The following is a 15,000-nucleotide window of genomic DNA, read 5'->3' on the forward strand; positions in this document are numbered from 1 at the left end:
GATGCCTTAGCAACAAATGGATAACAGCGATGGATGCAGTCAAAAGGATCCTCATCAATTGCATTGACATCAACAAAACAACGCTTTGATAGACTGACCTATATTTTTATTCTAAACTGTACTTTATATATTAGATTTTGTACAAGATGCATATAATCTTTTTATGCGTCACATTTGATAGCGTATACCGCGCATTGGTGTATTGGGCTAAGCATTATCTAGAGGTTCATGCCACTTCCCACGTTAGGCCACTTTGGACTGATAATCTACTGGCATTTGTTGTGGACATCATTCGTTTGTTTTGGCTTGCTTCTAAGTATTCGATAGAATTCGCAGGTAATAGTTGGTGTTACTTGACAGTGGTCGTAACGTGAACTTTACTACCTTTATCACACTTTCTGGGACGCTCTCTCCCGGTTCAGAAGCACCTCGACGCCACTGGAAAGCAGTCAACAGCCCAGAAGGTTATTTATCTTCATCCCACTACGGGAAAATGTAACACAAGGGTCGGACCACGAGATTAAAAAGCCAGTGCTATAGAAGAAGGACATTTTGGACTGAAAAAAAAATGCCTGGGTAGCCTCAGTGACATTCCTTAAACAATTCTGAATAAATTAATTTTTCTCATATGAAGAATCCAAAGTTTGTAAGTGTAGATATACTAGAACTATATAGATCAGCAATATATCGTATTCAATAAGGAAAATGCAATTTCAAAAATGGTCTAGACTTTGTTGGCTTTAGTGCCAAGGAAAAAAAATCATCGGAACAGGAATGGGATGATCAGAAGCTGCTATGACTAGATGGGACTACAAAACTGACTCAGTCATTTGCGGATTTGGAAAGGAAGACCATACGATACAACACTGTCTTGTCTGCCTTCTATTTCCCAAAACCGGTGCAGCTTGAAAGATCTTGCAAAATACAACAATAATGCGAAGAACTACGAAAAAAAATGAGGACGACGATTCAAAAACACGCATAGAAGAAAAAGAAGACAGGCTACTCTTCGTATCAATGTATACATTGTATTTTCATATGTTTCATATGTTTTTGTGTATACATTGTATTTTCATCAGCAAAAAAGAATTATTTGAATTTAATGAAATTTTTATCATTTATTCAATAATTTATGTTTGATAAAAAAAATAGAATATGTGACTACTACAATTATAATTGCATTATATACAGCTTTCCTTCTATGTAAATGAGTAGATATACAGTTAGAGTGATTTCCTCGTCAATCAGAAGCACTGGAATAGGAATAAAAATTGTAGCAGAGACGAGATTTCGTTTCCCGCTCGCGGCAGTTGGAGCTTGGACACCAATCAACGCGGATCGTATGTCGTACTTTATATAAATTAACTGTGAGATGTTTTTAGTCTTTTTTTTTTTTTTCAATGCAGCTGAATAAAGTGTATTTTTATTAAATACCTCGATGTCGTCTGTTAATTCATTTTTGGAGTCAGATGAACTTTCTATTACAGAATATCTTTATATTTAACCACAATGGAAAACAACCAATCCCATTATACAAGTTTTTAAATTAAACATTGTAGTAATTCTTAAAAACATAGACGCTTGACGGAAGTTACATTATAAGCTAGATTAACATACATGCGTGGAATAATAATGTCGGACAACGCCGAAACAAGCAAAAATGAATATTCAAGTAACAAAACTCCCGAACAACACTAGACTACGCGAGAGAGTGAATGAATAACAAAATACGATAACGAAAATCAAACGTCAATAGCAATAAATAATGGAAAGCATAATCATAAAGAATGCAGATAAATATAAACAGAGTTAAACGAGAAAACAGAGAGACAACACCAGAGCCAGACAATCGACAGCATTTTGTCTGCCTCCCATTTCTCTCCGTTCCATGCCACATGTCTGTTTGTCAATAAAGTGCGATTGTTTTGATAGCCACGAAAATTTGTCATTTGTTTGATAAACACAGCAATATTTCGGACACGAGTTGGTGTAATTAAGAATACAGTCGAAAAGAAAACAGAAGCGTATCGAACAAATATATACCTGTATGTAACCTATGTGTAATGGCGTTTTTGTTTATGTTTGTTATGTTTTACTGTTAAAATCGACTCTGTATTAATTTTAAAGAAGAAAAAATTAAGTAAAGATAGAAAATATAAAACTATGTAAGCTCAAGAATCCGTCCATCAGTTCCATGAGTAGGTAACACTGTCTCTGGAGTTCGGTAGAAGGTCGTATCAAAAATTGTTACATATCATTCTGAGTGTCTGTATTAAATTTAGCATTGTGGGAAGCCTGAGCGGCGACATGAGCGAACATAAAAAATTATTAGCTGATGTAAAGTACTCTTTTCCTTTCTCTGTTCGTTTAAATTATTCTGTCTTTTTCATGTTTTCCTTTATGTATCAAGTAAAAATGGAGAACAGTCAAATCAATAGCTTTATGGTATGTCCGCTGTCTTCGAATTAATAAAAAAGAGCCAATGTGAAATATCAATTTCCAGTAAAACAGCAACTGGTAACCAACATCTTAGAAAAAATAAGAAATAGAGTTCAACATTTATCTAGAGACGAGACACCTAGTGGGCACGCTCACCATCCTGACTTTCGAGGTCAAGGTAGGCAAAATATTACTTAACTCACACAAGTTCTCACATATTCGCACTGTTTTCTATACCGACCTATACGTTTTCTTAAAAAAAAACTTTCGAGTTTGAAAGATTTTTTTCTTCTTTCTGTTTTTATCTTCACCAATCCATATGTTATTTCATAAGAACATGGATATTTATTCAAATATAGGCGTTATTTTTTATGTTAATGTATGATTTATAAAAATTCTATTTAATTTGGACAACTCTGTGATTTTGTAAATAACTGAAATACTGCTAATAGTATTATTTTTTCCCGCCCATATTATCATCATCATCATCATCATCATCATCATAATAATAATAATAATAATAATAATAATAATCATTATGAAGACCAACAACATCAGCAACAAAGCACCCAGCCAGTGTATTCTACTCTGCGAATCCCATAGAGCGATCATTCTGTCTCTTGATTCGTCGTAGCTTTGATAATAACACATGTTTGTTAATTTCTATGCAGTGTCGATAATGAGTACGGAAAAGATAATTAAACAAAATACTACAAAGAAAGTTTAATTGGTAAGAAAACAAATATATAACAACTAAGTGTTTCCGCAGGCAATGTAATTTAGTTTAAAACCTATCTGCATAAAATATTGGGGCGTTAACTTATTTGTAAGCCGTTGACACGATAAGTAACGTGATTGAAGCTTAGGTAAACGTTGGAAAATAGATGTAATAGCAAATGTAAAAAAAAAATAAGAAAAATATAATACCCCCCCCCAAAAAAAAAGAAAAACACTGAAACAAAACAAAAAATAGAATCGTGTAAGGGTTGAAAAGCCGCTCCAAAACCGGAAAATAAGTAATGATACCCGTAAATGTTTTTTTCAGGGCTTATTGGGGGGGATAATGGCGTGTAGGTACCTTGGGCATAGATAAGTGTAAGGTTACCAGTATTTAATTTTCTGTTTATGAGTGGTTATTATGTTTGTATTTGCTTTTTAGCACGATTGCCTCATGTAGAGAACGACACCATATTGAAAAATTTCTGAAAGGTTCGTTTATGTATGAAGTGGATTCCAGAATAATAGAATTGTCAGGTCTCAGTCAGTCAGAATGGGCGAATTATTTTTTAATCAGGAAATTGAAAGAATATGTTACGCGTATGTAGCTATTAACTAGTTATGACAGGTGCAATGATAGTATCGTAGGAAAATGTAGAATTGGTTCCGATATCAACTGGTAGCAGTGGGAGGACTAAATATTTTTAGAGAAAAATGGGGACTCCTTCCTCTATAGATGTTGCGATTGTGATGATGGTGATCCGAGGATGCAATGTAGCAATTTATTATAACGACTTAATGTGTCTAAAATTGTGTTCGAAAATTACATAAGATAGTGGCTAATAGCCTAGACGTAATGAATTAGTATGTGGCATCTGCTATTTCAAACCTACGATACTTTGGTCTGGAGGGGAATTTCTCCAGTCAAAATATTATACAGGATATTATATTTATACCTACAGACAGTAGTGTTTCATGTTTTCACAAGCATCAGTGCAAAAAGTGCTGGTCGAAGTATTCGAACCTTTCAAGAGATAAAAGTCGTTTTTCTCTGCACCTTCATAGATTATAGAAAAATAATCAATAACTATTATGTTCCGCACTCCAATTATCGCAAGCAATCATTAGTGTTTCCAGAAATTTTGCATTCAATTCATCCTCATCCCATATTTATTATACTTTATCTGTCCTCTCAGACCCTCTCAAACGAACCTTTCAAATATGTGAATTAGTTGTTTATTAAAGTTTAAATGGTGTTATAAAAGTATATACTATATATTATATACAACAAAATATCTGATACAAATTTACATCTAATATAAATCTCGCTATGTCTGTGTGTGCGTATCTCCATTTTTTTTAAGTGCACCTCCTCCGAGACACAAGGTCGCAGAGCGTCACGAGGCGGATCAAATTATTGCAGTTTTGTAGACCGTTTTTATATACAAGCTGCAGTCATCATCATCATCATCATGATAATGAAACTAAAATCATCATTATTATGATGATGATAATGAAACTGTATGCGCATATTTACATATCGTCGTCGTCGTCATCATCATCATCATCATTATCATCATCATCGAGAGGACGGTGGCTAATTGATTAACGACACGTGTAACATAGGGCATGTAAACGCGTGGGAAAATAGCAGCAACGAAGAATGGCTGGCTTGCGAATAGATTAGCAGCAGCAGTAGCCGAAAAAAAGCGCATATGCAAATTAGGAAGTGTGTGCGAGAAGAAAAGGAAAAAAAGGAGACAAACTGCACTACACAAAAGAAAAGTGTGCATTGAAGAAAATGAACGCGTAAAGTCGAGGACGAGAATGGGCCGACTGTGGCTGGCATGCGGTCGGGAGAAGGAGAAACAATCCAGGCTAGATGGTGGCGATGAACTTTTTATGTGGTGTCGAGGCGGGAGAGTAACGGTAATAAATGTTTTTTGTTAAAAAGGAAAAGATGCCGACCCGAATTTATTTCCTTTTGTTTGTTTCATCCTTTTCGACAGTGCCAGACGGCGTGGGAGTCCGAGAGAAGTTTGAGCTGTAACGAACACGGTTCGAATGTAACGGCAACGTTACACACGGACTGAAAACCTGGATGTCTTAAGTTCGAATCTAGTTCATTCCACGGAAAAACTTTTTTATTTAAAGATGTTGGAAACCCTCGTATCGTTTCTCCTGTAAGTACCCGATGTCTTTCTAGAAAGAATTCTAACAAGAAAGATATAGAGGAAACAAATGTCAACAATAATCAGCTGATTCATTTGATGATGCTTAGCAACAGCAATCGTAACAACGGTAGCAATAAAGAATCCGAACAATGTTTGTTTCTCTGCGAATCCCACAGAGCGATCATTATAGAGTAAATATTTCAGATCAAAGAAGAAAAGTCAGGTATTTAGTAATGACGGTGCGTGATATATTTCGTTTTTTTTATTTGTTTTTATCTGATTTCTATTTGTTAAACTGCTCATTTATTATTGCGTTATTAGTGATATCATGAACATGACAGGTTCAACTTTAGTCGGCTAAAGAAAAAGGTCATCTTGCTAATGAATGTTGTTTTCAAAATTGAGTTGATTCTATTTTTAATTTATAGAATGGCGGGAAGAAGCGATTTTTCTGCACTTGGAAGAGAACCCAGCCATTCTAGAAAAATACGTTATGGAAAAAGTGAGTTCAAGACAAATAAGAAAATGGTGCCTTGCCAAAATAAACGGCCGGCGTGACCGGAGCAAACATGATTGTTTAGATGGTAAGTTGATGTTATATCAATATTTAGAAATATCTAGGCATATATCTACCGATCAAATTCAATGCAAATCTGAAATATTTCCAATTTCAAAGAAGAAGCAGCGTCCATATTATGACCATAGAATACAATCATTTTAAATACTAAAAAATTGCGAAAGTTTTTTTTTTGTTTTTGTTTTTTACCTATCTTTACTATATTAGCATCAAAACAGATTATGCCTATTTAATTTTGAGATACGACATAGTGTTTGAAATGCTATATATATATATATATATATATATATATATATATATATATATATATATATATATATATTAGTAATCGGTTTGACCTGAAAAGGGTAAACAATAGAAAAGAATTAATTAGGTCTAAGTGGACTCGAACCAGCAATTTATAATAAACAGCTAAATACAGCGACTACTCTAACACTTGCCATTTAGGCATATTTGAAATCATGATCATTCAGCGTATGTATCTTCACGAACATTAGAATAACGATATAATGATGCTAAATGATATGTCTAGGATTCTTAAATCATTACATGATTTTTTTCTAGAAAATGTTTAAAATTTATGGCGTGTGAAAAAAATTGCAATTGTAGAAATCTTGTTTAATGTGCGTGTTATGACTATGGATCAAATTCAATGCAAATCTGAAATATTTCACATTTCATTAATGAGAAGTAGTGTTCACACCATGCCTCTAAAATAACATCCTTTTAAATACTCTGAAAATGCAAGTGTTTTTTCCACATATCATAACTATATTAACATTAAAATCAGTTATGCTTATTTAATTCTGTGATATAACATACGATTTTGAAACACTATATATATATATAGAGAGAGAGAGACTGTAACGATGAGATTGTCGCCTTAGAGAAGACGGTATGATTCCATTTCCGTTTGATGAAAATTGGTTTTCATTTTTTGTTGCAGATCATCTACTAATCGGCCCGTTGTTTACAAATCCCAAGACTGATAGGAGCCTTCTATCATGTCTGAAAGTGACACAATGTTCAACGAGCGAGATCGGAGATGCACTGCTGTACAACTCATGCTCTCTACCGATCCGAGTTATGACAGCAGAACCACTGCCAGTACTCTCAAAATACAAATCCGGACGGTTCAACGCTTAAGGGCACAGCCCAACAAAATTTCCGGCCACGATTATGTTTGTTTGTTTGTTTTTTGTGCGGTTTTAAGTGAGGGCCACATCATGCCACCTCACATTCTTGAAGTCGGCTTGAAAATCAACATCAAAATGTATCTGAATGTGCTCAAGAGTGTGGTGATCCTCTGATAAAATCAGGTGACCGCTGGCAGACCCTGGGTGTAGCAGCAGGACACGGCGCCGGCCCACAAGTCCAAAGAAACGCAGGCTCAGAAGGAGTGCTACGACTTTGTACCCTTCTCTTACTGGTGCCCCTCTTCCGCTCATCTGAACCCACTGGACTACTTGGTTTGATCATACGTCGAGAACATGACCTTCCACAACACCAAAGCTAGCCTGATCGTCGCCATCCGCCGAGTTTCCGCCGTCACTTGTAGAAATGCATGCTCCCAGTTCTGGACTCGTATCGAGGCGCTAATTGAGGCTGAACGCAGCTACATTGAATAGATTTCAGTTCTACTACATAATTAAATTACATGAATTGATTTTTTCAATCAAAGTTTTAAAATAAAGCTGTAGTGTTGTTTTCTTTAGGGCGACAAATTTATCGTTCCACCCTCTGTGTGTGTGTGTGTGTGTGTGTGTGTGTGTGTGTGTGTGTGTGTGTGTATATATATATATATATATATATATAGTAATCTGTCAACACTCAGTTTTAGATATTTCTAATTTGCATATACATTTTAGACAGTTTCTAATAAATTAAATATTCTGTAATTTACAATGTAATAATTTCTTATATATACGTAATCGTTCCATTGATAGTAAAATGCCTGGTATCCCCGGAATGCTGAGAATTACAATTTGATTAACGCCATTTTTTTTTTCTCTGCATTTTTTCTTTCGGATACGTGGTATTGCCAGTTTCAATCTTTTCTATAAATGCTATTATATAGCATGTGTTCTTCAGAATTGTATTATCCTCTGCTTCCTTTTGTTCCAGCTCGTTCGGTTTGTTGGTTCATTGGTCTTCATCGATTCGCTGTATTGATAATTCATTGTAATACAGCTTTCTGTACCAGTAGTTTCTTTCCGAGAACTGCAGAATGGTGGAATTCTTTTCGTATTAGCTGCTTTCATCCTAACTATAACCTTGATATTTTCAAGACAAATATAAATATGCATTTAATGTCATTTGCGAGAAACATCTTTCGTTCTTGCTAGCGCCTTACATCAAGTGGCGTCATGCTTTGTCGGGAGGGATTTTCTTAAAAGAGTATAAATAAAAAATAAATAAAAAAAAAACAGTCGACTATAAGGTTAATGAGATGAACAGATTGACAGTTAAATTATGATGAATATTATGACAGGATCTCCCTATATTATCTACTCAAAACAACAGTTGACTCACAAAACAGCAATTCTTCATCCTTTGTCAAAAACATCGCCCATGTGAGAACGAAAGGGCAAAATGGAGGAGTCGTTGCTATTGATCTCTCTCTCTCTCTCTCTCTCTCTCTCTCTCTCTCACTCTCTCTATCTATCTATCTATCTCTTTTGATCAATCCAAACAGCACATTACCACTGAAGTGTAAAAGCTTATAGTGATAGGGGTTAGCTTTATAATAAACAATCTGGGTGAACAGATGTTTGTTCACATTACACTTAAATTTCTACAAGTTGGTATAGTCAGGGAAATAGATAGTACAGATAGTATTCCAAAGGCAGGTGGTTCGAGTAAAGAAGATATTAAAGTAGAAAATCGTATGGTATCTAGAGCCTTCTACAGTGAAGGGGTTGGATTTTGCTGCTAGTAGAGTGGGTCGGGGGTATTTTAGTTCTCTCGTTCAATGACTGATGTTTCTGACAAACGGTTATGGCAAATATTGATAAAGAAAGCAGGCAACGGGGTATTATATTTGCTTTAAATATAAACTGCTTAAGGTTGAACTTATATATTTTTTTCATTTCAGATGAAAGTAATAACAGGGAAAAGAATATCATGAAGTGGAAGGTACGTGTATTTCTATTTGACATCGGTTGGTTAATCGCGATATCACATCTTCAAATACCGACATTCATGCACACTTTGTAAAACACAACAGAATTTTTCCGTTTAATTAAAGGCTCCTTTTTTTTTAAATACTAGCATAGCGCCCTGCGTTGACGGTCGTAAAATATGCATAAATATTATATTTTAATTAATTCAGAATTATCACTTATCATAAACAGAAATACCCGTACGTATTAAACGTATCGTTAAATTCATTTAAAAAAAAATGAAGTAAAAAAAAAAAACGGAAAGACACTAAGACATGTGCATGCGAGAACTATGCCTTTTTTCTAACCAGTTCACTTCTTGTAAGTAAAAAAGAAAAATACGCGAGTTGAGATCGAAACCAAAACCTAAAAACAATGAATTTAGTACGATAACCAGTAGACCAGCTTGATACGACTTTATAAGGTGTTTTGAAAACTACTTATTTTTTAACAAAGATAAGCTGTTATGTGAACGATTCATGCATGCGCATTCGTTAAACAGTTAGCAAAAAGATAAAAATCCGATGAGATCCACGCACCAATTTTTCGATTTTTACCCCTTTGCAGCCCCTTTTTTCAGATGAAAATCGATTAAAACGTTTTTACATGTCTGAATACCCTATATACCAAATTCCAAGTCTGTAGATCAAAACTTCGTTGAGTATATAGGGTGATAAGTGTCCTCACACACACATTCTCACTTTTATAGATATATACATTTTCTAATAATCTTTTTGTTTCAAAATTAGAAAAGATTAATGAATGGTTCACGTGTATTACGAGTACTTTCGATTCTTCATCAAATCATCTTCAGGTGACAAAATAAAATAATTAATAAAAAGTTATATATAAAACTATAAAAAATAAAATTTCACAAGAACAATCAAGAATGCTATATGTTAGATCGTTAAAATCAACAACAAACCGATGTTAGTTCCAATGTGTTATAAATTCTGTCGTTTTCCCGGAACATAAATTGTAAATCTCCTATGACGAACAAACACCGGTTCGTTGTCAACCTTAAAGATCTACTAGCATTCTCGATTTTTCTTGTTTTTAAGTTTTCTTTAAGTTGTATTTTCAGCATGGATGAGTGATACGGCCATATTTTTTATCTACCTCATTCTCATGAGGTTAGACACAAGATTAAGTGCGGATTTGATGAAAGTGCTTTTTATGGAATAAACTGGATTCGAACTTGACACTCCTAGGTTTTCAGTCTGTGTTGTAAACCACTTAGCTACCATCACATCCATAGGGATACGGTCATATAAGTGCGTACCTCTATGTGTGGGTATGACATATAACAATAAAAAATAAATTAAAAACAACTTATTCTATGTTATATATTAATTCATATTATCTGCCAATTTGCATTATATATATTTTTTATTATTAATGATTTATATATACTTTTATAACACAAGTTAGAGAAAACCCTTTAAGCTTTAATAAACAACTCATTCAAACTTTTGAAAAGTTTGTTTGGGAGAGTTTGGGCAGATCGATAAAATATAGTAAATATGGAATGAGGATGACTTGAACGCAGCATTACTGGAAACACTCATGTGTGCTTAAGGTAATTGGAGCGCAGAAGGAGATTAGCATATGATGTGGTCAGTTATTTTCCTGTCTGAAGGCGTAGAAGAAAAACGACTTTATTTTATATAATAAAATAGAATATATATATATATATATATGTATATATGTATGTGTGTGTGTGTGTGACCTTTGTGTTTGTGTGAGTAACGTTATCTACCAATCTTCTCTGTCAATTTTTGGTCTGCAGGCTTGAGACAGGATGTACAGAGGATTTCAACCTGTTGCATAAATTCGATTTGGTCTTTAGCTATTTTTATATACTGCAAAGGGGTAAAAAATTTAATATAAATGGAATTTGGCAGGCGTAAGTCGACTTAAAGTTCTTCTCTTGCGCCATATACATTTATCGGTTAAACAACCTTATTTTTAAACTTTTATATGCACATGGACGTTACTTAAAGGGTAACGAATAAGGCTGAAGAGCTGTTTGTTTTCGTTTCGAATCTAGTAGATGGCACCACATTAATTTTTCCTTTTTTTTTTACTTTTGAAATCAGTTGAATATATTGGGTATAATATAATATAAAATACATAAAAATATAGGTACAAAAATTTCAAAAGGCGAAAAACTAAAAGGTAAATTTTTGTACCTATATTTTTATGTATATACCTGTATATCTATGTATATGTATGTATGTGTCTATTTTTTCATATATATGCATGTATATATTTGTAATGTTGTACTTAAAGCAAATTTATTATTTAAATTCGAATTTATATTTTACTCTATTTCTTTTCTATCTCTTAGACATATTAATTTTCTTATCAATTTTAAATCCAGACCTTTTATTTAAATTTTTTTTCAGATACATCTGCATTACTTCTAATGCTAGGTTTATTTATGGTGTCTTTTAGATTTAATAAAAACCCTTTAAAATTTGCTGACGAGGAGACCTTGTTTATTAAAAAGCTATATGTAATAATTATTGTCCGTAACTTGATGTCTACCACAATAAAAACACGGTTTTCCGAAACGATCGTACAGATAATTGATTTTGTTGTTGTTCCTTCGTGTGAAACTGATTTTTAATTTAATTATAATTTGATTTTTAAATTTTAAATTATAAATCACATTACTTAATATTGAATTAGCTCTAGGATATTTACCTATCGAGCTTATTATATATCTAAATTACAACGAGCACTTTTTCTTTCCTGTATTTTAATAAAACTAGTAATTTCACTGTTACATTAAAATACACTCAGATCTTTAGACTATTGTTCTAATCTCCTTTAAATTATATATATATATATATATATATATATGTATGTAGTAATTTATAAAATATATATGGCGATTAAGCTACACTGAATATTCTGCGTTTCATCCACTATAGGATTCGTCAGGCTATATGCATGTATATATATAAATATATATATATATATATATATATATATATATATATATATATATATATATATATATATATATATATATATATAAATATAAATATATCCTACAGAAAATGGACTCTGATTTATGAAAGTATGATACGTTATGAAAAGGAAGGGCTGTAAAGATATAGCTTCGAATTTGGGGGTATCAAAACCAAAGCAAAATATGATGAAAGTAAAAATAAAATAGATAACCCCCATAATTTATTATACCATACCTGTTTACACTGAAACACTTATCACAATATTCTGTCGATCTATATTTAAAAACCTTGTTAAACTTTGTGACATATTTCCATTCTATGAAGGTCAGGCGCGAAGGAACACCCCATCATTTTAGTATACCATATTCCTTCAAACTGAAACATAATTATCAAATTATACTTACGCAGATAGATATGAAAATCTTTATTAAAGTTTGTGCCTATTTTCATTTTATGGAGGCCAGGCGCGAACGCAGACCCCACAATTTATTATATCATCCCTATTTAAGTTAAAACATACTTATCAAAGTATTATTATGTACATCTATATAAAGAACACTTGTAAACGTTTTTTTTTTTGTTAAATTTTCTATTTCCATACTTTGTGGACCAGGCGCGTATGGTTGGTTGGTTGGTTGTTTTTGTTTTACGGCATATCAACCCTTTTCAGGTTATTTAATGCCGAATGATTTTGAAGAAAATTTTTTTAATAGAATATATTTGTTTTTTGCAAGTCAGTTTCTATTTAACCCATAGTTGGGACCCTAACAGGTACTACCACTACGGGTCAGAGTGGACCTAGGAGCAATGGCAATTAAAGGGTGGCTCCACACTCCCCAGAGCCCGCAAGCTGGGGCCTCACCATCGGATATAGTTTAAGGTCATATCCAGGACCCCCATTGAGGGACTTTTACCCTCTGCAGGAGGGCAGTCGGCGTATTCTAATGCCCCACCGACAGGGCCTCCAGGTGCGTATGGAGACCTCACACTTTTAATGAATCATCATTATGCCAGATCAAACATACCTATTCCTGTGTCTTGATACATCTTCTATCATTATATGTGATCAGTTTTTTAAAATAGTCAACCATATAGGAGCCTATTCGTGACCAGATACACACGCAGACGTTCAGCTTTATATATATATATATATATATATATATATATATATATATATATATATATATATATATATATATGTATGTATGTATATATATGTATATGTATATATATATGTATGTATATATATGTGTATGTATATGTATACATATATGTACATATATATATGTATATATATGATATAGGCATATATATGTATACATGTATGTATATGTATGTATATATATATATGTATATAAATATATATATATGTATATATATATACATGTATATATATGTATATGCATATATATGTATATATGTATATGCATATATATATGTATATATGTATATAAATATATGTATATATATATGTATATATGTATGTATATATATGTATAAATATATATGTATATGTATATATATATGCATATATAGGTATATATATATGTATATATGTATATATAGGTATATATATATATGTATATATATGTATATATATATGCATATATATGTATATATATAGGTATATATATATGTATATGTATATGTATATATATGTGTGTGTGTGTGTGTGTGTGTGTGTGTGTGTGTGTGTGTGTGTGTGTGTGTGTGTGTGTGTGTGTGTGTGTGTGTGAGATAATTTGTGTGAGTACACTTCTCAACCTGTATACTCAACGAGGTTTTCATCTACACACATGAAATTTGACATATAAGATCTTCACGTGGAAAACTTTTTAAGGGGTTAAAATTGAAAAATTGCTACATGGGAGTCATCGAATTTTTATCTGTTTGCTAACTGTTTCACGCATGCGCATTCGTGAATAGTTCACATTACAGATTACTTATGTTAAGAATAAGTAGTTTGAAAACACCTCGTAAATAACGTGTGACGCTGGTCTAATAGTCATCGTACTCGACTCACTTTCATTAGGTTTTGGTTTCGATCTCAGCTCGAGTATTTTTTTTTCTTACAAGAAGTGAACAGTTTAGAAAAAAACAATACTCGCATGCACATATCTCTCAGTTTCAGTATGATGTAAAATATAATGTTTATTCGACCGAGCAACGGCGGGAGGTCTGAAACATATATATATATATATATATATATATATATATATATATATATATATATATATATATATATATATACAGATGATTTATTTATAAGGATGAAAGCTTTGTGTAGAACCATCAACACTTTTTGGTACAACTTCTAAATTCAGTCAATTCAATTGATAGCTACAGACAGCGCAGAAAGTAAACCTCAAGTTTTCCATCAGAGTTTTTGTTCTTCTAGATGTATGTCTAAATTAGGACTAAGGATGTACCTCTTCGAGTGGATTAAACGGGCCCTCTAGATACCAATCTGAAAATTTCTATGCCCCGACGCGTTGAGAAAATATAGCGCTTAATGTTGGATATTGGATTTCCGAGATAGCGCTGGATGCCCTGATGTAACTAGGAGGTAAGAGGTGGGGTTCAAATGTTTGGATAGGAAATATTCAATAAAGAAAATATGTTAATGAGATGGAATAGGTGAAGAATAAAATATTTATGTTAAATATTTATGTAGTAAAGATTGGAATTTAGTAAAACCATTTAAAATGTGTGTAATAAGAGATTTGGGAATTTTTATTAAATAAACAAAACAATGAGGACTTACGTTATGTTATGTCACGTCAGATAACGAACAAAGAAATGATTTATCATATAATGACAACACAGTTGGGCAGTCCGCTTGAAGATGTAAGACTCTAGAGAAACGCGTGCACTCCAAGGAAGGTGAAATAAATGTTGTATATAAGATATAACTTTGTGCTTATGAAATCCTTAGGAAGAAGATGCATTTA

The 15,000-nt window shown here is 32.8% G+C and overlaps 1 protein-coding gene across 1 annotated transcript in view; it reads left to right on the forward strand.

Moving 5' to 3' along the window:
• The window catches only part of LOC145259750 (putative 3',5'-cyclic phosphodiesterase pde-5), a 166,589-nt gene that overhangs the window by 38,224 nt on the left and 113,365 nt on the right, over positions 1 to 15,000 (forward strand). Inside the window, exons 3-4 of the mRNA XM_080117462.1 lie at positions 5,759 to 5,914; positions 9,002 to 9,042. Coding sequence (XP_079973588.1) covers positions 5,759 to 5,914; positions 9,002 to 9,042 — 197 coding nt within the window. The remainder of the gene's footprint in view (positions 1 to 5,758; positions 5,915 to 9,001; positions 9,043 to 15,000) is intronic.

The sequence above is a fragment of the Euprymna scolopes genome, chromosome 3 (genome assembly GCF_053919585.1).
Source record: "Euprymna scolopes isolate OS-2025 chromosome 3, ASM5391958v1, whole genome shotgun sequence".
Lineage (NCBI taxonomy): Eukaryota > Metazoa > Mollusca > Cephalopoda > Sepiida > Sepiolidae > Euprymna > Euprymna scolopes.